Raw genomic sequence first — 20,124 nt, 5'->3', positions numbered from 1 at the left:
TAAATACAGCATAATATACAGGGGTTGGACAATGAAACTGAAACACCTGGTTTTAGACCACAATAATTTATTGTCCCAACAGACAGTTCTGGTGGAAACGGGAGAGTTGAGGTGCACATTGAATTCTGCCGTGATTTGGGCAGCCGTGGTTTTATGTTTTTTTGGATACAATCCGGGTTAGCACCCGAACATCCCTTTCAGACAGCTTCCTCTTACAGTGTCCACAGTTAATCCTGTTGGATGTGGTTGGTCCTTCTTGGCGGTATGCTGACATTACCCTGGATACCGTGGCTCTTGATACATCACAAAGACTTGCTGTCTTGGTCACAGATGCGCCAGCAAGACGTGCACCAACAATTTGTCCTCTTTTGAACTCTGGTATGGTAACCCATAATGTTGTGTGCATTGCAATATTTTGAGCAGAACTGTGCTCTTACCCTGCTAATTGAACCTTCACACTCTGCTCTTACTGGTGCAATGTGCAATTAATGAAGATTGGCCACCAGGTTGCTCCAATTTAGCCATGAAACCTCCCACACTAAAATGACAGGTCTTTCAGTTTCGTTGTCCAACCCCTGTACACGTACAGTCTATATTTAATAAGGATGTAACAATGCACTCTGCTCACAATTCTAGATTCAAAAATCAAGTTTTTTTATTTTTATATCTATAATCAATGAGAAATGCACCTTGTATAAATTCTCCCTTTACTGTTCTAAGCTTAAACAAACTAATGCACTGTTTCATTTCTCAATTAATCACTTTTTTTATTAAGGTGATCTAAAGTGAAATTATCAAGGTCTAGCTAGGCAGTAACAAAGGAAATATAATTCGTTACTCTACTTAAATATGTTTTTTGTGTATCTTCACTAAAGGAGTTCTGTTTTTGGTGACTTTATACTTTGATTAATTAATTTGGCTGCATTTAAAATTCGATTACTTTTTTTTCTACTATATTATTGGAAATCTGTCATTTCTTTTGGCGTGTGTGTGTAAGACAGGATTGGGTAGCTGATTGTTGACTGTTGTCAGGGTTTTAATCAGTCGGTAGAGCACTTGTGTTTCCTGCCGCCAAGATAGATACACGCCAGAAATGAACTGAAACACATCTCATTTCCAAACCACTAAGTCCACTGCCATAAATATATTCCTAAACTCTGATGCTATGTAAATGGTGTGGGTGCGTGGGTAAAAAAGAATGTTAACAGGGTGTAAGATAGCAATGAACATCACAACGTGTATCTTAACAATGCTTAACTGCACACTTAGATTTGCCGCATTGAATATATATATATATATATATATATATATATATATATATATATATATATATATATATATATATATATATATATATATATATTATATGTGACATGCTTCAAATATTTCAGTGTGTCAGTGCCACTCATCTGGTTATGAATGATCCGGGTGGGTAATATGACGATATGAAATGATTTCATTATCATGATGAACTACACCTCAGTCAGCTCTTCTGGGAATATCATGGGTGTGATCATTACTTCCACAACTCTCACTAACTGCAGGTTCCATTAAAAAGAGATTTAGAATTGGCTCCTGAGCGCTAGCACTGACATTTCCTGACCTTCACCAAGCAAAACAGTACCACTCCCACCTCTCTACAGTGCACACATGCTCCAGCATGGCATGGATTAATGCCGGTTTCATTTAAACTCCATCAGATGTATTGTTGCTGTCACACATAGGCTGCTTTTGGTGGAAGTCAGTGTAAAATTATATTATTCTTAAATTATACCCACTTCAGACAGTATCTACTATTCCACTCAACTGAAATTGTTTTGTTTTTTTTAACTCTAGAAAAAAATGAACAGTTTATTTTCTGGAGCGGTTTGCTTGTGGTGAGAACGTGACCTGGTCTTAATCTTACCCCATTATCAAATATACTTCTTTTTAATTGAGCTGATTTGCTGGTAAAGCGCAGTTTAATCTGATATATTAGCCAGATAATATACTGCTAGGAACAAACTCTGTCTCTGCCGCTGCTCCATGCTGTTTACACATGCAGTAATGCGTGCAGCGTTCACTGCTAACAGCCGCGCAACTCTGACCAATCAGAGGAGACAATGTGCTGGTGCTGTTTATTGGTGCATAATTAACCAAACTCATCAACTGATCCGGACCATAGAAGCCTAAAAACTACAGGTGTGAAAATGCTATTTTATACTTAGCTAATTAAAATTTAATTCAGAAATTGTTTCAACCAAGATGAGAAAATCTCCTCCATCCAATTCATCATGGATTCTTTATTCCAGCGCCCCATGTTACGGCTTTATCTCCCCTCAAACATACAAATAAGTGCTAGTGTTTTAATTGACACCACTATTATAAATATAATTGCAGTTTACATTACTTTTATTAACATTTAAATATCCACTATAAATCTTGCATCTTTATAAATACAAGTGCGACAAAGAAGTGTATTATTGTTGTGATTAATTAGATTACATTTTTGTAATAGATTGACAGCACTTCTTATAATATATCTCACAAATAATGAGAAACAAGAATAGAAATGAATCTTTTAAACCAAAAATACAACAGAATTCTCTTTTAAGGCGCCTCTGAAGGACAACCTCAGAGTCTGGAAACAGCTTGTTCAGTAGACGTCAGCGCTCAATGGATCAAATGTCTCTGAATAAAAGCTCCAGGATCAGCTCTCCTCTGACTGTATAATCATATTCATTAGGGAAGCGAATGAAAGGAGAACCTGGTGCTTATATTAGCGTTTCTACTCTGAGACATTTAATACCATCCACATCTCACAAAACCCTCCGATGAAACGGTAATACCAACTTTCCCAGAGTGCCACAGCCTGATAGTAACTCAAGTATTAAATTAAAATGCCACACATCTTTACACATGAGATTAGCGCCGGCCAGTATAGATAATATTTGATTTCAGGATATTTTTTAAAAACATTCTAGTGTCAGACTATAGTTTATTATAGCTTTTATTTCTATTTTTAACATTTTCAAACTTATTTTTAACCATTATTAACTATGATCACTGTTAATAATGCAGATTTCTATCAGCCTAAGGCTCTATGTCATCTGCCCTGACATGTTTATAGCATGGTTATGCCATGTTGTGTCCTTTTTTCTGTATGTGTGGATAGCGCATCCTATAGCATCCCACACATTTTAAATCGGGGACAGGTCAGGTCAGGTCAGGTCATGCAGCTGACATGGCATAGTAAGGCAAGCTAAGGCCAGCGAAGTACAATTGCGAAAAGTAGGTGTATTTTTAAAACAGTTCTGTTTAAAAGTAAAAATCCACCCCAGGGTTTTGTTCCAACTGCCTGGACAGCTCTGCTGTGGCTCAAAGAGTCTAAAAGCGGAGAGAGTGCGCAGTTGTAGCGCAGAAAAACGAGCCAAAGAGTCTAAAAGCGGAGAGAGTGCTCAGTTGTAATGCAGAAAAAAATGAAACATCAATTTGAAAAATCTTAGTTTACACAACACTGTCAAAGATAGATAAAGATAGTGAGTCAAGTAAAATGGTGTGTAAATGAAAGTAATTAGGAAAATGTATTATTTAAAGTGGTATATTTTATTATTTGTTTTAATACAGAGTCTGTGGCCCGTGACTTCAAATATATTTCTCCTTCTGGCCCCCAACTAAAAAAGTTTGGCATAGAGCCACAGCATCATATTACATTGATACAGTGATCATAGATTTTTGTTATTGCATTTAATGCAATTCCAATTGATGTCATGCTAATTTTATTCCAGTAAAATATGTTATGACAATAATATAGGAAATAGTAACAGTAATAGTAGTAATAGTAACACTGTTATATTATGAATGATGGCATATAACATCAGCCGTACCATGTTTATTCTATCAGTACTAGTCTACCGATATGATATTTATAGAGATATAGATCATCCAGCACTAGATGACAGCTTTACAATAAGTGGATAGAAGATGACACATCACATTTATTACATAAATGAACAGAATAAAGCTCCACTATACTGTATATTGGTACGGCGGTGCAGCAGTCGTATGGTGGAGCATGTGGCAGGGACGTTAGTGCAGTGTCTCTGCAGTGTCCTGCTGGACGTACATTAGATTCATCATGTGACGCAGTGAATGAGTAAGGAAGGGCGGTGCAGTGCCAAGGAACGAGCTGCGGCATGCTGAGAGTCACGGGCAACACATATGCCACAACACACACACACACACACTTATACTGGAGAGAGGCTAGTGATCCTGATAGATACAACGATAAGATTAGCTTATATATAGAGAGCACATTTCCTGGAACCAGCCTTAGACTAAGTTGCATAAGCAATAAGCATATATATATGCAATTATATATGCATATATTTAGTTGCGTAAATATTGGAAGGCTATGCTTTAAAATAATCAATTATAGTATTTAAGTTGCTCTTTTCTGAATGCATGTTCTGGTGAAATATTCCAAAAGGACAATGCTAGCCCACCTAAGAACTTGCCTTAAAGAAGCTCACCATCAGCAGCCGGAGTCTGAGAGAGTACAATTGGCCATGCTCTCTTTGGTTGGGTAGACTTTTTAGACATTTCAGGCACTTTAAATGTGTCCTTTTACTAAAATACACTTTTTCTTGTTCTTTGTGTAACACAATATGTCCCTCTGAGTTGTATATGGATGCTGAACATGAAACTGTTCCTTAACCTTCATTGTCTGCAGTAGCTAGTAAAAGAAAATATTCAGAAAAACGAGTCACTCAGGAAAAGGACACTGTGTCTATGTCAACCTGTGAATTAGTATTCATGGCCTCGCCCACATTGGCTTGCGACCGCCCACAGGCAGAGCTGAAGCCGGGCAGCGACACCTTCTTGTCAGATAGGAGCTAACAGCGCTAGAAACAACATGGCAGTGTGTTCCTTTGTTATTTGTGCAAATAACATATCAGTGTTATATGCTTTGCCCAGTAATTCAGAGCTAGGGAACAAATGGAGGAACACCACCAGTGAAGTACAATTGAGATAGATAGAGACTGAGAGTTATTAGTGTAAAAATGTATTTATTTTAAAACGTTTCTAACTGTTGTCCTTCTCCCTGCTTCGCAGTGCTGTTAGCCAATCCGAGGCGATATGTTTGCATGTATGAATATTCATGAGCAAGAGACGAAATCCTATCGTTTCTTCTTGCCCACTCCACTATGGGACTAAAGCAGTGTTATACCGGATCACCGGAGCACTTTTGCTCCAGTGAGCATAAGTTCATTCATTCATTAATTCTAGAGAACACAACTACACATTTAAAAATGAATGAAAAAACAATGAAATGAGACCTTTAACATCCATCATTGCGTTAATAATCTCTTGCAACCAGTCGCCATCCCTTTTCTGAATGCATGCAATGGTGCACAGTTCAAACAGGGCAATGCTTGACCACATAAGAACCCATCCACCATCAGCAGCCAGAGTCTGAGAGAGTACAATAAGCCATGCTCTCTCTCTGGGTGGGTAGATGGTGCTCTATCCCCTTATCATCCCCCCTTATCCCTTAGTTTAATACTAGTGCCTAGTGTTTTTGCTATGTTGGTGGTTGAAAACTAGGTGGAGAGAACCTGATTTGTATTGGATGTATCGGAGGAGACATGCGCTGGTCCTTACTCTTCTAGAGTTTATTGGCTCAGATGAAATGATATTTGTAGCTCCTCGTCTCCCCCTAGAGTTGGGGAGTGTAATTAACTTTTACACCACTGCCATAAATGCAGATTTTGCTATGAGCTGCTCTTTGTATATGTAACTAAAACATGCTTTTCTGGACAAGCTGAGAGAGGTAGAAAACCAGCATCTGAGATAAAAGAAGCACATAGACTTAGGATTTCACACACATATGATTTGAGTAGTTGGTTTTTCTAAATTTAAAGCCATTCTGAGTTGTGTGACAGTGGATCTAAGGGCAAAAAGAGAGACACTTGAAGCTTAAACTGTGAAGGTCTTGCGACTGACCTTTTATTTCCTTTAATCACAGCTTTATAGGAGGAAATCTTGAGAACGGCCAGACTCGCTGGAGTGTAGGGAAAACTCATTCGGAACAGGCCAGCCCTCAGAGATAATAGGAAATGCAAAGACAAATCACTCCTGACCTCTTTTAGAGTCAGAAGAGTCACGATCTGCTGCAGGCTGGTCATGGTGAATACTCAGGTGATAACACAAAACAAAGACGTACGATTCCCTCCTCCCTTCTTCTCTTTACCTCTTTTACCTGTCTTACCATACTCTACTCTTCACAAGCACCACTGAATCAACACTGAAATCATATATCAGAGCTCCTTTTAGCATTGAGTGTGTTTACACACACTCTATATTAATCAGATTACTGCAGAACTACTATCAGAGTTTATACAATCAATAATACAATTGTAACAAGGAGGAGGAGGCAGGATGCAAGTACAAGTCTTTTTTATTATCCATATATAAACTAACAAAGAAAGGAACACTAGGGAGTATAAAAAGAAAAGGTAACTAAAACAAAACACTATGAAACAGAGGATCAACTAAAATACTGAACCAAACAAGCAAACTAAGCAAACAAAGAAACAAACTAAATAAAGCAAACCTGAGACACTGAGGACAAACAACACAACAGGTCTGAGGCTAAACAAAACATTTAAACACGATCTGGAAAGATTAACGAACACGGTCAAACAAAAAGCGCGACAGAGAACAATGGATCACATGAGGTATTTATACACAGGCACACACTAGGGACACCTGTGGAAGTAATGAGGGGGCGGAGTTACAAATGAGACACAAGGTGACAACACTAATGGCTTGGGCAGGGCTAGGGCGGGGCTAGGGCGGAGACAGAACAATAACAAAACAATGCCATGTGCTCAAAAAAGCACATGGCTGGAAACACAAGACAGGAAAACAGGGCAGGAGCACAGAAAACCAAAAGAGGGAAAAACACAGGACAGACACAGGCTAATATGTGACAACAATAAGTTCTGGAACTTGGGCTTCAATCAGATATTGGAAAAAGTTATAAACTGTGTATAGCTGGACAGAGCATTGTCTCTCAAAAGTGAAGCTGCCACAGGTCGGGCGCCCCCTGCTGTTCGGTTGCAGAAAGCTGTGTAACCCCACCCATCCCCATAGGTTTCAATGGCAAAACAGACAACTTTCAATCAACTTTCAATCACAATTCCTCCATTTTTTCCAATATACTGTAATTCTACTTTCATTATTTAAATGCAACAGCTAGTGTAACCTCTGCTTATATTGTCAAATTTTTATATCCCCACAGAATTCATTTTTTAAAACGGTATTCAGCTCTATTCAAAAAGGTGTGGTTATTGTAAAAGGGCTGGAACCAATGACTGTATAGGTGGGACCATAGACTGTGTATAGCTCTGTGCAGGCATCCCTCAGGGGCGTGTTTATTTAAATGAGTAGGCTGTCTCTCCACAGTCTTTCTCCCTCCTCTGGTCTCTACTGCGCAGACTCGGGTATTAGGATCTCCAACATGGCTGAAGATTTTGGCTTCATTTTCATTGAATGAATGGGAACAGCGACACGGCGTCCATCTTTTTTTACAGTCTCTGGAAAAAGTAGTAAACTGAGTTTATATGAGTTAGGTAATAATTCGATTTAAACTCTCAGAAAGACACAGAATCAGACGAGGCGTAAATGTCATGCAAGGCATTGTTAACACCTCAAGCCTCAATGTGATCATGCATCAGCTAGAAGATGAAGATTATTTAAAACCTTAAATCCCACAATATTATTTTTGAAGGGTTTACATGCACACAAACCTTAGCAAGTGAAATTATCTATTTTTTTTTTCATTTGTACTCTCTCAGACTCTCTCACTGTACGTTCACACCGAACGCGATAAAATCGCTCTGTGTCGCCTGTGCAACAGGCGATGAGTCGCTTGTGGGCGTGTCTCACTCAGAACGAGCTGTCGCTGGTGGGCGTTTTCCTAATACGGCACATACAGAAACAAGGGTTCAGCCTATCTACACAATTCCTAAACCATAAACAGTCGTACAGACGTTTCACAAACAATAAATCTTTATATATTTTATAACTATTATTAAGTACAATGATTTAACATAATTATTTCATATTACAATAAATGGGTTTACTTAAAGGTCACCTTCCGCGAAAATCCGATTTTTCTTGTTTTTTGTGGAATACAGTAGGTCTCTCCGAGTTGAATGTGTACACCTGCACATTAAACTGTTTTGCAGCCCCCATTGTCTGCAGGAGCTAAGCAAAGAAATCCCCCCTCCCCCCCTCCGAAAAACGGGTGAATTTTGAATTATCTTTCTGCCTACGTAGGCAGAAACTCACAGACCAGCCCACCTTGGCTCAAGAAACTCCCAGAGGCGGAGCTGAAGCGACGCAACATCACCGCTCATCAGTTAGGAGGTGGGAGGCAGTGAGCGGCAGAGCGGTGGAGGGGCGTCACAGTGCTCCTAGCCAATCAGAGGAGAGATATTTGCATGCTGTTTGCATGTATGAATATTCATGAGCAAAGCTGGAATCCGGTCATTTTGGACACACCCCTAAAACAGTCCATTAAAAAAGAGCTATACAGAGACACCTGAGCACTTTTTTTTTTACAAAAACGGCTCACATGTCATTCATTCATACTAGAGACCACAACTAGACATTTTAAAATGAAAGAAAAAACGACGGAAGGTGAGCTTTAAATATAATACATTATTTTCCTTAATGTAGTAAATCATTCTCTTACAATATATTATATAATATAAATATATTTGTCCATAATTTAAAATAGTGTTGTTAGTAGTATTGTTGTATAGTATTGTTAACTTAATGTAATAAATTATTCCTTGGATGTAATTAATATGTTTACTTAAATATATTAAATAATCCTCTTGATTTAATAAACAGTCTTTCTCTTAATTTAATAAATAATTCCCTCAGTTTTAATAAATCTTTCTGTAAAATGTAATAAATAATTCTCTCAGATTTAACTAAATCGTTCCAAATTCCATACCTCAGTTGTAATAAATCGTTATGTTAACTTTAATAAATAATTCCCTTTGTTTCAATAAAAGGTTCTGTTAATTTAAAAAAATATTCTTTAGTTGTCATAAATCTGTTAATTTAATAAATAATTTCCTCAGTTTTAATATATAGTTTTCTATTAAATAAGGTAATTCTGTAAGGATAGTACTATAGTGGGGTAGCTGCTGGTGTAGTGGAGTATTTTACCTCAGATCAGCTCAGTTCAGTTCAGTTCTGTTCTCTCCGTTTTGCTGGCGGAATAAATCTTCAGTAGGAACCGAAAATCAGAGCAGCGATTTCAGGCCGAACATATGAGAATCTGTTTCTGATTGGTAGTCGCCGCCGCGCGTCGCTGCTCATTTGCATAAAGTTAAGTTCTGGTCAACTCTCTCGCGTCGCTCAAACCGCCCGCTTCGCATCGCGCCGCGCCGCGTCGCTGCCTGTCGCCCAGTGTCGCTGGCTCTCATTGAAAATGAATGACTTCCGGCTGCTTTGTCGCTCGCGTCGCGTTCGGTGTGGACGCACGGTCAGGCTGCTGATGGCAAGCTTTTTTTTAAGGCAAGCTCTTATGTGGTCAACAATTGTCCTGTTGGAATATTGCACCAGAAAAAAAGGTATGGCAACACTATGGTTGCAAGACATTATTAATGTAACGATGGCCTGATAAATCCCTGAAATGAAGTCTACCCACCCAGAGAGAGCATGGCCAACTGTACTCTCTCCGACTCTGGCTGCTGATGGCAAGCTTCTTTAATGCAAGCTCTTTTAGTTGCAAGAAAAACAATGTAAAAAAGGAATGGTCCAAAATTCCTCCTGACCGTTGTGCAGGTCTGATCTGCAACTACTAGAAATGTTTGTTTGAGGTTTTTGTTGCCAAACAAGGGTCAACCAGTTATTAAATCCAAAGGTTAACATGCTTTTCCCACCCCTCATTGTGACTGTTAGCATGTAGTGTTCAGTAAAACCATGCAAACATATATATATATGTTTTTTTCTGTGGTATTAGTTTAAGCAGACTGTGTTTGTCTATTGTTTTGACTTGTAGATAAAGATGAAGAACACATTTGATGACCAATTTATGCAGAAACCAAGTAATCCCAAAGGGTTCACACACTTTTTCTTCAAACTGTATGTGGATGAGCATTGTCCTGTTGGAGTATTGCATCAAAGCATGCATTCAAAAAAGGCATGTTTACTGATTGCAAGACATTATTAACGTTAACGTTAATGTGATCCAATTTCACACAATAAATCATATTCTTAAATCATTTTTTTTTCTACGATTAGGTATTTTTTAAGCATTAAGTCTCAATTGACTCTGAAATAAGCAAAAAAAATCTGAAGTCATTTTATTTTGATTACATATATAAGATTGTATTTTACTTGATTTAAGTCTTTCTTTAAGGATTTTGTAATTGCTTATTTTAAGAAATCTTACTATGAAAAATGTGCCTACTACATTGGCATATATTTGCCAATGTGGTAGGCATATATATATATATATATATATATATATATATATATATATATATATATATATATATGTATATATATATATATATATATATGTATATATATATATATATATATATATATGTATATATATATATATATATATATATATGTATATATATATATATATATATATATGTATATATATATGTATATATATATATATACATATATATATATATATGTATATATATATATATATATATATACATATATATATATATATATATGTATATATATATATGCATATATAGAGATTTTATCATAAATATCAATTATTTAAATTATGCAGTCAACCATGCATTTAAAAAATTATTTAAAACACTTTCTTAAGAAAAAAAATCAAAGGTATTAGTGGACTTGCTTTAAAACATGCTGTGTTTTGGTAACAGGACTGAGAAAAATTGGCTTTAAAATTTGGCTTAGAAACCTTGAGTTTGACCAGTACATGTTTAGAACAGTTAAATACATGTTTTATTAGATTTAGTTCAATATTAGCTCAATTTGGAAGAGCTACAATAAGCAAATGGCACCCATTCGGAGCAATTGCTCATTAAACAAATAAAAACATTCCTGTTCTACTTTTCAGCGGATCCATGTGCCCTATAAATTATGTATACACGCTCAGATGTTCTACAACTCATTATATATTAATGACAGGGTGTCGTACATTTGTATATCAGTTGTAAATATGAATACAAACAAAATATAAACATGAAGAGTCAATTATAAACATCTGTATGTTTGCAAATTCACTTTCTAGGCAACAGAAGTACCATCTGCCACAATTAAACCCTATAATAGCAACGCTCTGCCAGAAATCCTCCCTTTTTTTCTGACTCACTTAAATAAAGATTACAGATAGTAACATGACTAATAACCACAAAATCAATGATGCTTCATATACTCAACACTGTGTAAACAAGCTGCACTGTATTAATATCATGTACTGAATTATGTCTGGACCCAACAGTACAGATACAGTATACAGTACACAGTGATGATATCTGTTTCAGTACTCCTCCAATTTGTCCTTTGGACATCTTATATTTGGGACAAAGATCAGTCAGCAAGTAAAGCTTTGTGATTTTTAGAGCATTGAAAGGGGTCAATGCATACCGGGTGGAATAAAGCAGAACATCTCTCGTTTCCACTTTCATCAGCTGACTTAGCCTACTTTCACAATGTGCCAGAAGTTGCTGTGAAGGACACGAGACCGTGACAGTGAAATAGCATTTCGGGAACTGCTTCTGAGCACTGTGAACATGCTGACACGGTGCTGAAGGTCTGACTGGAACCTCTGGCCAAAAGCAGGACCAGAGCTCCCCAGGAGAGAACCAGCCTGCTTTCCATACAAATCAGTGAAATAAAAAACTGTAGAGCTTTGAGAAGTAGATTCACTGGAGCGCCATTGGCTGCATGGAATTGCCAATGGTTTTTACTGTGACAATAGAACTGGTCTTTAATTTCAAATAAGGTTTTATTTATGCTTTCTGGTATTAGAAATACCAGTTAAACCTTGATCTCAAAGCTTTTGTAGACGTTGTAGACCATATACAGTTTTTACTAGTTTTTAGTTTGAGAAACATTTGAAGTGTCCTGATGTTTATGCCTTGGTATTTAGTGGATGCTCAGCAAGGCTAACACTGTAGTAGTAATGCTAATACCATGGGAGCAATGCTGAGTTTGAAAAATGTCCTTGTTAACCCTCCCACAATCCTCAAATGTCCAAACATCATTTTTTCTTTGGATTAACATTGGGGAAATCTCCAGGAAGTACATTTAAATAAACATGTTAGCAGAAAAGTTTATTTGCCAGTTATTTTATGTTTATTTGATGAATTATCAGCGGCCCTGGCCTTAATATAATGTTATATTAGTATTATATAAGTATTATGAGTGTTGTGTTGTGTGTGTACATATTTAATATCACTGATAAAATTTGATAAAAAAAAAAAAAAACAACAACTTATGAACTGTTTGTAGCATTTGGCTAAATAATGCATTAAAAAAGTTTTTTTTTCTTGTCATGGCTACTGCACTTGGGCAGGTCTCCACAACAAGGAGGTGCTTATCTCTGTACAACCAGCCAGCTGATTGGCTCTTCTTGTTGAAGGGTGGGACTTTCTTCTTGTTGAAGGCCAATGTGTATTTGCGTTTAGATACACACCTCCCCAGATATGTAACTACAGCTACACCATACCCAAAACGTTGACTTGATGCAGAAGTTTAAACCAGAATTTAAACAGCCACTCAGTTGAGTGTTACAAGAAATTTCACTAAAATTTAATTCAGTAGCTGGTCTTCTCATTGAATAAGGTGATGTTAGCAGTGTAGCAGCGATGCTAATGGCATGGTGGTGATGATAACATTGCAGGGAGATTACTACTACAGTTACAACTTAGTGGTGTCGCTAACAGCACAACGCTAATGCTAACAGCAGAGCAGCAGTGCTAACAGAAAGGAATGAACAAAGTTCATATCAGTTTGTGTATAAGCCAAAAAAAAAAGTTTGATGTCACACAGGGTCTGATATTTCACTGAAATATGGAAATATTTCATATTTAATTGTCAGAGAGCCAAAGGTCAAAATCATGCTCCACAGTAAAACAAGGTTTAGGGAGTAAGATATGACAGTGTGGCAGCAGGTTTATGAAGCTATTAAAGCCAAATTATCGAGTCCAGTAATTGAGATGAAGTACATTGCTAATTGTGCACTACACTGCAGAACCACTTCTTGGCACTGAAACACATATTAAAAGCAGTCAGTGGGCTACACTATATGGGCTAAAGTTTTTGGACACTTGCTAATCCAGTTGTAACACAAAAGTGGTGATAAAACTGAGATTTTATCACCACGAAAGAGGACCAGAAACTCAAAACTCTGAACCCCTTTAACCCTTTTGAGACCCTTGCATCCTCATATGAAGACAATACATTACATTTCTGCTTCTCTGAACCATCATACTTCATTTTTTAAATGTGGACCTCATATAGAGACACTGCCTATAACAGCAACAACATTACGTATAATTGATTAAAAACTAGATGGCAGGAATCCCAGACAAAAGTTTCTACAGCCAGTCCAGACAGAAACGTGAGCAAGGTAAAAACTCTCATTGAATTTTAGATTTGAATCTTGGTTATTTATGTACAAATACACATCTAGCTTCATGTGGTGTGTATTTTTTTGACATTTTTGACAAATTTGAGCAACAATAGGTAGCTACAATAAAAAAATAAACTACTTGTTAGGTCCTAATAATCTCAAATAGCTAGGAGATATTAAAAATACACACCAAACAAAAGTCTGGATCTCAGTAGGTTAAAGTTCACGTAACTATGTCTTAATTAATTAAGAACTAGGTTTCATATTTTGAATACATCCATTAAAATATTAGTGGAAGTGGATATTTTATGGCATTGCTCCAAAAACAGGGATAAGAATCACAGGACTTCTTACGATACAATATTATCACAATTATGATATTACAGTACAGTGATTCTGTGATACTCGATACATCACAAGATACTTCACGGCATCTGGAGCATAAAAATACTCCTAAATAAACAAATACCAGGATTTATGGAGCACCACCATTCATTTGATCACAGTATTAAAGCAGTAACGTAAGTAAGTCAAATTGGGTGTAATTCTCAAGGATTTTAGAGCATCTATAGTTAAATAAAAATATTCATATTTGATGCCAGGTTGGACAAAGAAACTGAAACACCTGTCATTTTAGTGTGGGAGGTGTCATGGTTAAATTGGAGCAGCCTGGTGGCCAATCTTCATTAATTACACATTACACCAGTAAGAGCAGAGTGTGAAGGTTCAATTAGCAGGGTAAGAGCACAGTTTTACTCAAAATATTGCAATGCACACAACATTATGGGTGACATACCAGAGTTCAAAAGAGGACAAATTGTTTGTGCACGTCTTGCTGGAGCATCTGTGACCAAGACAGCAAGTCTTTGTGATGTATCAAGAGCCACGGTGTCCAGGGTAATGTCAGCATACCACCAAGAAGGACGAACCACCTCCAACAGGATTAACTGTGGACGCTGTAAGAGGAAGCTGTCTGAAAGGGATGTTCGGGTGCTAACCCGGATTGTATCCAAAAGACATAAAACCACGACTTCCCAAATCACGGCAGAATTGAATGTGCACCTCAACTCTCCTGTTTCCACCAGAACTGTCCGTCAGGACAATAAATTATTGTGGTCTAAAAGCAGGTGTTTCAGTTTTATTGTCCAACCCCTGTATATGATATATCGCAAGATCCGTGTTTTGTCCCACCCCTACTGGGGAATCGGTTCTACACCAATATGTCACTGCTTACGATTTTGACCACAAGTTAAACTCAACCAATCAAACTCAACTCTACAATCACACTCTCTTCCTCTCTTTCTCTTTTGTCTTCAGGGGGACGGCTCCACCTTCCTGCAGCTGGGGTCTTCCATCGAGCAGCAGATCAATGGCATGTTCAAGGTGATGGAGGAATATAACTGGGACAGCTTTGTGGTGGTGACCAGCCAGTATCCTGGCAACGAGGCCTTCGTGGACTACATCCGCTCCTTCACCGACACTTCCTACTTCCTGTGGGAGCTGCAGGACGTCTTGACTTTTGACATGTCGGCCGACGGCATGAACGACCTCCGCGCTCGCCGGCTGCTGCAGCAGATTGACGCTCAGGTGCTGCTGGTGTACTGCTCCCACGACGAGGCCCAGTACCTCTTCTCCATGGCCAAGGAGGTGGGCCTGCTGGGGCCCGGCTATATCTGGATCATCCCCAGCCTGGCAGTGGGGAACCCCAACGTCCCCCCGCCGGACAGCTTCCCCGTAGGGCTAATTAGCATTATCACTGACCGCTGGAAGATGAGTCTGAGGAACAGGGTGAGGGACGGAGTGGCGATCGTGGTGAAAGCAGTGGAGAGCTTCCGTAAGCAGAGGGGCTTCGTTCCGGACGGACACACGGACTGCCAGACCCCACTGCGGCCAGATACCAACGACACGCTCTTCACGTGAGTCTGGCTTTAACAACACCTCTAGGATTTTTGTGGAAGCTGACAAAATCTGATCTATTTTTTTTTTAAATAACTAATAAATGATTGTATGTACTTCATGCTATATGTCAGTATGGGGGTTGGAAAGAGGGAGAGAGAGATAAAGGCAGCAATACAGTGTGTGTGTGTGTGAGAGAGAGAGAGAGAGAGAGAGAGAGAGAGGGAAACAGAGAGAGGAAGGACTGAGGAAAGAGAGAGAAAAAAGAGAGAACGTCAGACAAACAGAGAGAAAAGGATCTAGGAGGATAGAGAAAAAAAGGAGAGGATAAAATAGAAAAGTAAATAGAAAGAAAGACAGAGAAAGAAAAGGGCAGAGAAAGACAGAGAGAGAGAGAGAGAGAAAGAAAGAGAGAAAGAGAGAGGGATAGAAAGGGAAAGAGGAAAAGTGAGAGAAAGAGACAGAGAGAGGAAGGACTGAAGGAAAAGATATTGAGAAAAATAGAGAGAGAGAGAGAGAGCGTGAGACAAAAGAGAGAGATCTAGAAGGATAGAGATAAAAGGAGAGAGAGGATGAAACATAGAAAGGTAAAGAGATAGAAAGACAGAGCAAGGAAAGGACAAAAAGAGAGAAATAGACCAAAAGGGAGAGTGACAGAGAGAGAAGGGGTAGAATGGGAAAGAGAGAGTGAGAGACGGAGACAAAAAGAGTAAGGACTGAAGGAACAGAGAGAGAAATTGAGACAAACACAAGGAAATCTAGAAGGATAAAGAGAAAAGGAGAAAGAGGATGAAAGTGAAAGAAAGACAGAGAAAAGAGAGGACAAAATAAGAGAAATAGACAAAACGAGAGAGAGGGAGGGATGGAGAGAGAAGATAGAAAGAGGCTATACACTCTGGGCTATGAATTATCTTTCCTCCAGGTAGTTCAGATCTTTTCTCTGGACTCTATATGGGAATTTACTAATACTGTTCAGAATCAGGCATCAGTTTCTGCATCCTCAGAACCGGCACAGAACCTGGAAACAGTACAGAACAGAAGGGTAGAACAGAAAGAGTAGAGAACAGAGCAATAGAACCGATACAGAGCAGTAGAACTGATACAGAACAGAGCAGTAGAACAGATACAGAGCGGTAGAACCGATACAGAGCAGTAGAACTGATACAGAACAGAAAAGAGCAGTAGAACTGATACAGAACAGTAGAACTGATACAGAACAGAAAAGAGCAGTAGAACTGATACAGAACAGTAGAACTGATACAGAACAGAAAAGAGCAGTAGAACTGATACAGAACAGTAGAACAGATACAGTACAGAACAGAGCAGTAGAACAGATACAGTACAGAACAGTAGAACAGATACAGTACAGAACAGAGCAGTAGAACTGATACAGAACAGTAGAACTGATACAGAACAGAAAAGAGCAGTAGAACTGATACAGAACAGTAGAACAGATACAGTACAGAACAGAGCAGTAGAACAGATACAGTACAGAACAGTAGAACAGATACAGTACAGAACAGAGCAGTAGAACTGATACAGAACAGTAGAACAGATACAGTACAGAACAGAACAGTAGAACTGATACAGTACAGAACAGAACAGTAGAACTGATACAGTACAGAACAGAGCAGTAGAACAGATACAGTACAGAACAGTAGAACAGATACAGTACAGAACAGAGCAGTAGAACTGATACAGAACAGTAGAACAGATACAGTACAGAACAGAACAGTAGAACTGATACAGTACAGAACAGAGCAGTAGAACTGATACAGTACAGAACAGAGCAGTAGAACTGATACAGAACAGAGCAGTAGAACTGATACAGAGAGAGTAGAGAACAGAGCAATAGAACTGATACAGAGCAGTAAAACTGATACAGAACAGAGCAGTAGAACAGATACAGTACAGAACAGAGCAGTAGAACAGATACAGAACAGAGCAGTAGAACAGATACAGTACAGAACAGAGCAGTAGAACTGACACAGAGCAGTATAACTGATACAGAGCAGTAGAACTGATACAGAACAGAAGAACAGATACAGTACAGAACAGAGCAGTAGAACTGATACAGAGCAGTAGAACTGATACGGAACAGAACAGTAGAACAGATACAGTACAGAACAGAGCAGTAGAACTGATACAGAACAGAGCAGTAGAACTGATATAGAACAGAAAAGAGCAGTAGAACTGATACAGAACAGAGCAGTAGAGCGTCTAAACTAATGGGACAGAGCTGCCGCTACAGGCTGCCAGGTTGTGGCACGCGCTCAGTTCTGAGAGCCGCCATGCTGTGTGTATCACACCCTGCTTTAGGCGCAGGGATCAGAGGCAGAAATATAGAATGATAAGATGTGCCCTGTCATGCCAACGCAGCCTGGACCAGCAATCTGGAGCCATCTGTAGCAGGGAACACCGAGCAAATCCTATTTGGTCTGAAATTTTTTAATCAGCCAAAGGGAAGCGGAGAACAGAAAGGCAGGATCTGGCACAAGTCAAGGTCACAGGCACACTGAAACAGTCACTACTGTGTGTGTGTGGGTGTGTAGGTGTGTGTACGTACATAAGTAGAGGTGGGCATTTTAACATTAAAAAGAATTGCTTTTGATATTTTGCACATTTGTAAACGAACCATTCAACGGCATGCCAAACACCACATGGCACATGGAACTACTAGTAGAGTGTCCCATGACTTTTGTCCTGTCCCATGGAAGCTAAAGAACACTGCGCTGACCTATAGGACCTATTGCACTGATTGAGGACAGTTCTAGCCAGATACCACCAGGAACAATCATTATTACCCACTGCACTGTCCACTCTGGGTGATAATGCCCTTTATGATGTATATATTCAGTACACATGTGACACTGTGGATGAAGGAATGTTAAATTAAAGCCTGGCCATGAGCAAGCTGTCCAGTGTCCAACCTCTCTTACAACAAGATAACACCTCACAACTAGCCATCAAACCAAGCTGAACTGCTTGAACTTTTGCACCAGGAGTGGCATAAATCTATCCAAAAGCAGCGTGTAAGACTGGTGGAGGAGAACATGCCAGGACGCATGGAAACTGTGATTAAAAACCAGGGTTATTCCACCAAATACTGATTTCTGAACTCTTAAAACTTTATAAATATGAACTTGTTTTCTTTGCATTATTTGAGGTCTGAAAGCTCTGCAACTTTTTTTTGTTAGTTTAGCCATTTCTCATTTTTTAAGTAATTTATGAGGTGAAAATTAACACAGAATCTCTCTCTATATAGGCTATGCCGATATATACAAATGTAATTACGTAATTACACATATAATTGTCTAATTAATCACACAGGCATTTTGAGATTAAAATAATAATATTATAAACAATAGATATTCAAACCTAATTACATGTTTATTGTCTGCAGTGATAAGTAGGCTATTAATACTGAGCTATTCGTTTCTGTAGACAGTATCTAATACTGAAGATTATCTAATACTGAAGCGTCGTGCTGCATTATAAATGGTCTTGTGGAGATAATCCCGTCACTGTCACCCTCACCACCATGCAGTGTTCTGAATGGCGTGTAATTAAGCCTGGTATTAATGAGTTGCTGATTTAATCATTTCACCTGTTAATGAGATTACAGCAGATTATCAGATTACACAGGCTTTACATACAGATGACACACAGCCATATCCACATTACCCTGGGGGCTCTCGGTGCTGCTGGGATCAGTGTAAATGTGTGTATACTGGGGTGGAAAGTCACCAGAGGACACTGGGGGGCAGTGGTTATGTTAGAGGGGCGATTACTTGCAAGTTTATAGTGCTTTGCATTTACTATCATTCAGAATTTTATTTAAACAGTTTTCAGTTACAATTTCACAATTTACAATTTGCATAATCTATATTTTTCATGTCATGCAAACTATATAAAAACTATAAATAATAAATGCTCCTCTATGATTTAAAATGCTATTTTTCACAGTCTTTCCAATTTTATATTACATTTCTTTTACTTCCCTTGTTTTCTATGGTTTGTCTGTTTTTTTTTTGCCAACAGATTTCTCACAGGTTACTTTCTCATATTTCATACAAATTAAACCTTTGCTATGCTTTACAATGTTATCAACTCTTTTTTTGATTCATATCTGAATTACATCATCAAAAAAATCAACATATTCTGATAGTTTCAAACCATATTTTGTTCTATTAATATCTGAAATGTATTTTTTGAAGTAATAAAACATACCAGTCCTTCTTAAAAAATTATAAAACGCTTTTATTGTGGTAATTTTTTTTGCCTCTGCAGCGCCATCTCAGGTCAAACTGTAAGGATATATATATATAGGTGAGGATAATATGTCTGAGTACACAGACACCACATCACAATATGCAAATCAGTCATTAGTTAATAATACCGCCCTCCTGCTGACGACATCCAACCATTTGCATCTTACCTCACCGCTATCAGAGGCACACTGCTGATGCTGCAGCTCAGCCAATCAGCTCTCCCTCCTGTCCCTCCCCTAAACCCATACATCATCCAGTGCCCCTCCCAAACTACCCTAACACATTATTAGTCTTTCTCAAATTTGAGCTGAGAAT

General features: G+C 38.3%; 1 protein-coding gene across 1 annotated transcript in view; it reads left to right on the top strand.

Moving 5' to 3' along the window:
- The window catches only part of grin2ca (glutamate receptor, ionotropic, N-methyl D-aspartate 2Ca), a 136,795-nt gene that overhangs the window by 67,652 nt on the left and 49,019 nt on the right, over positions 1-20,124 (top strand). Inside the window, exon 4 of the mRNA XM_022673735.2 lies at positions 14,960-15,558. Within this exon, the coding sequence (XP_022529456.2) occupies positions 14,960-15,558 (599 nt within the window). The remainder of the gene's footprint in view (positions 1-14,959; positions 15,559-20,124) is intronic.

Source organism: Astyanax mexicanus, chromosome 19 (assembly GCF_023375975.1).
Source record: "Astyanax mexicanus isolate ESR-SI-001 chromosome 19, AstMex3_surface, whole genome shotgun sequence".
NCBI lineage: Eukaryota > Metazoa > Chordata > Actinopteri > Characiformes > Acestrorhamphidae > Astyanax > Astyanax mexicanus.
Note: the sequence above shows the minus strand (reverse complement) of the source record. Positions and strands in the feature narration are given on the sequence as shown.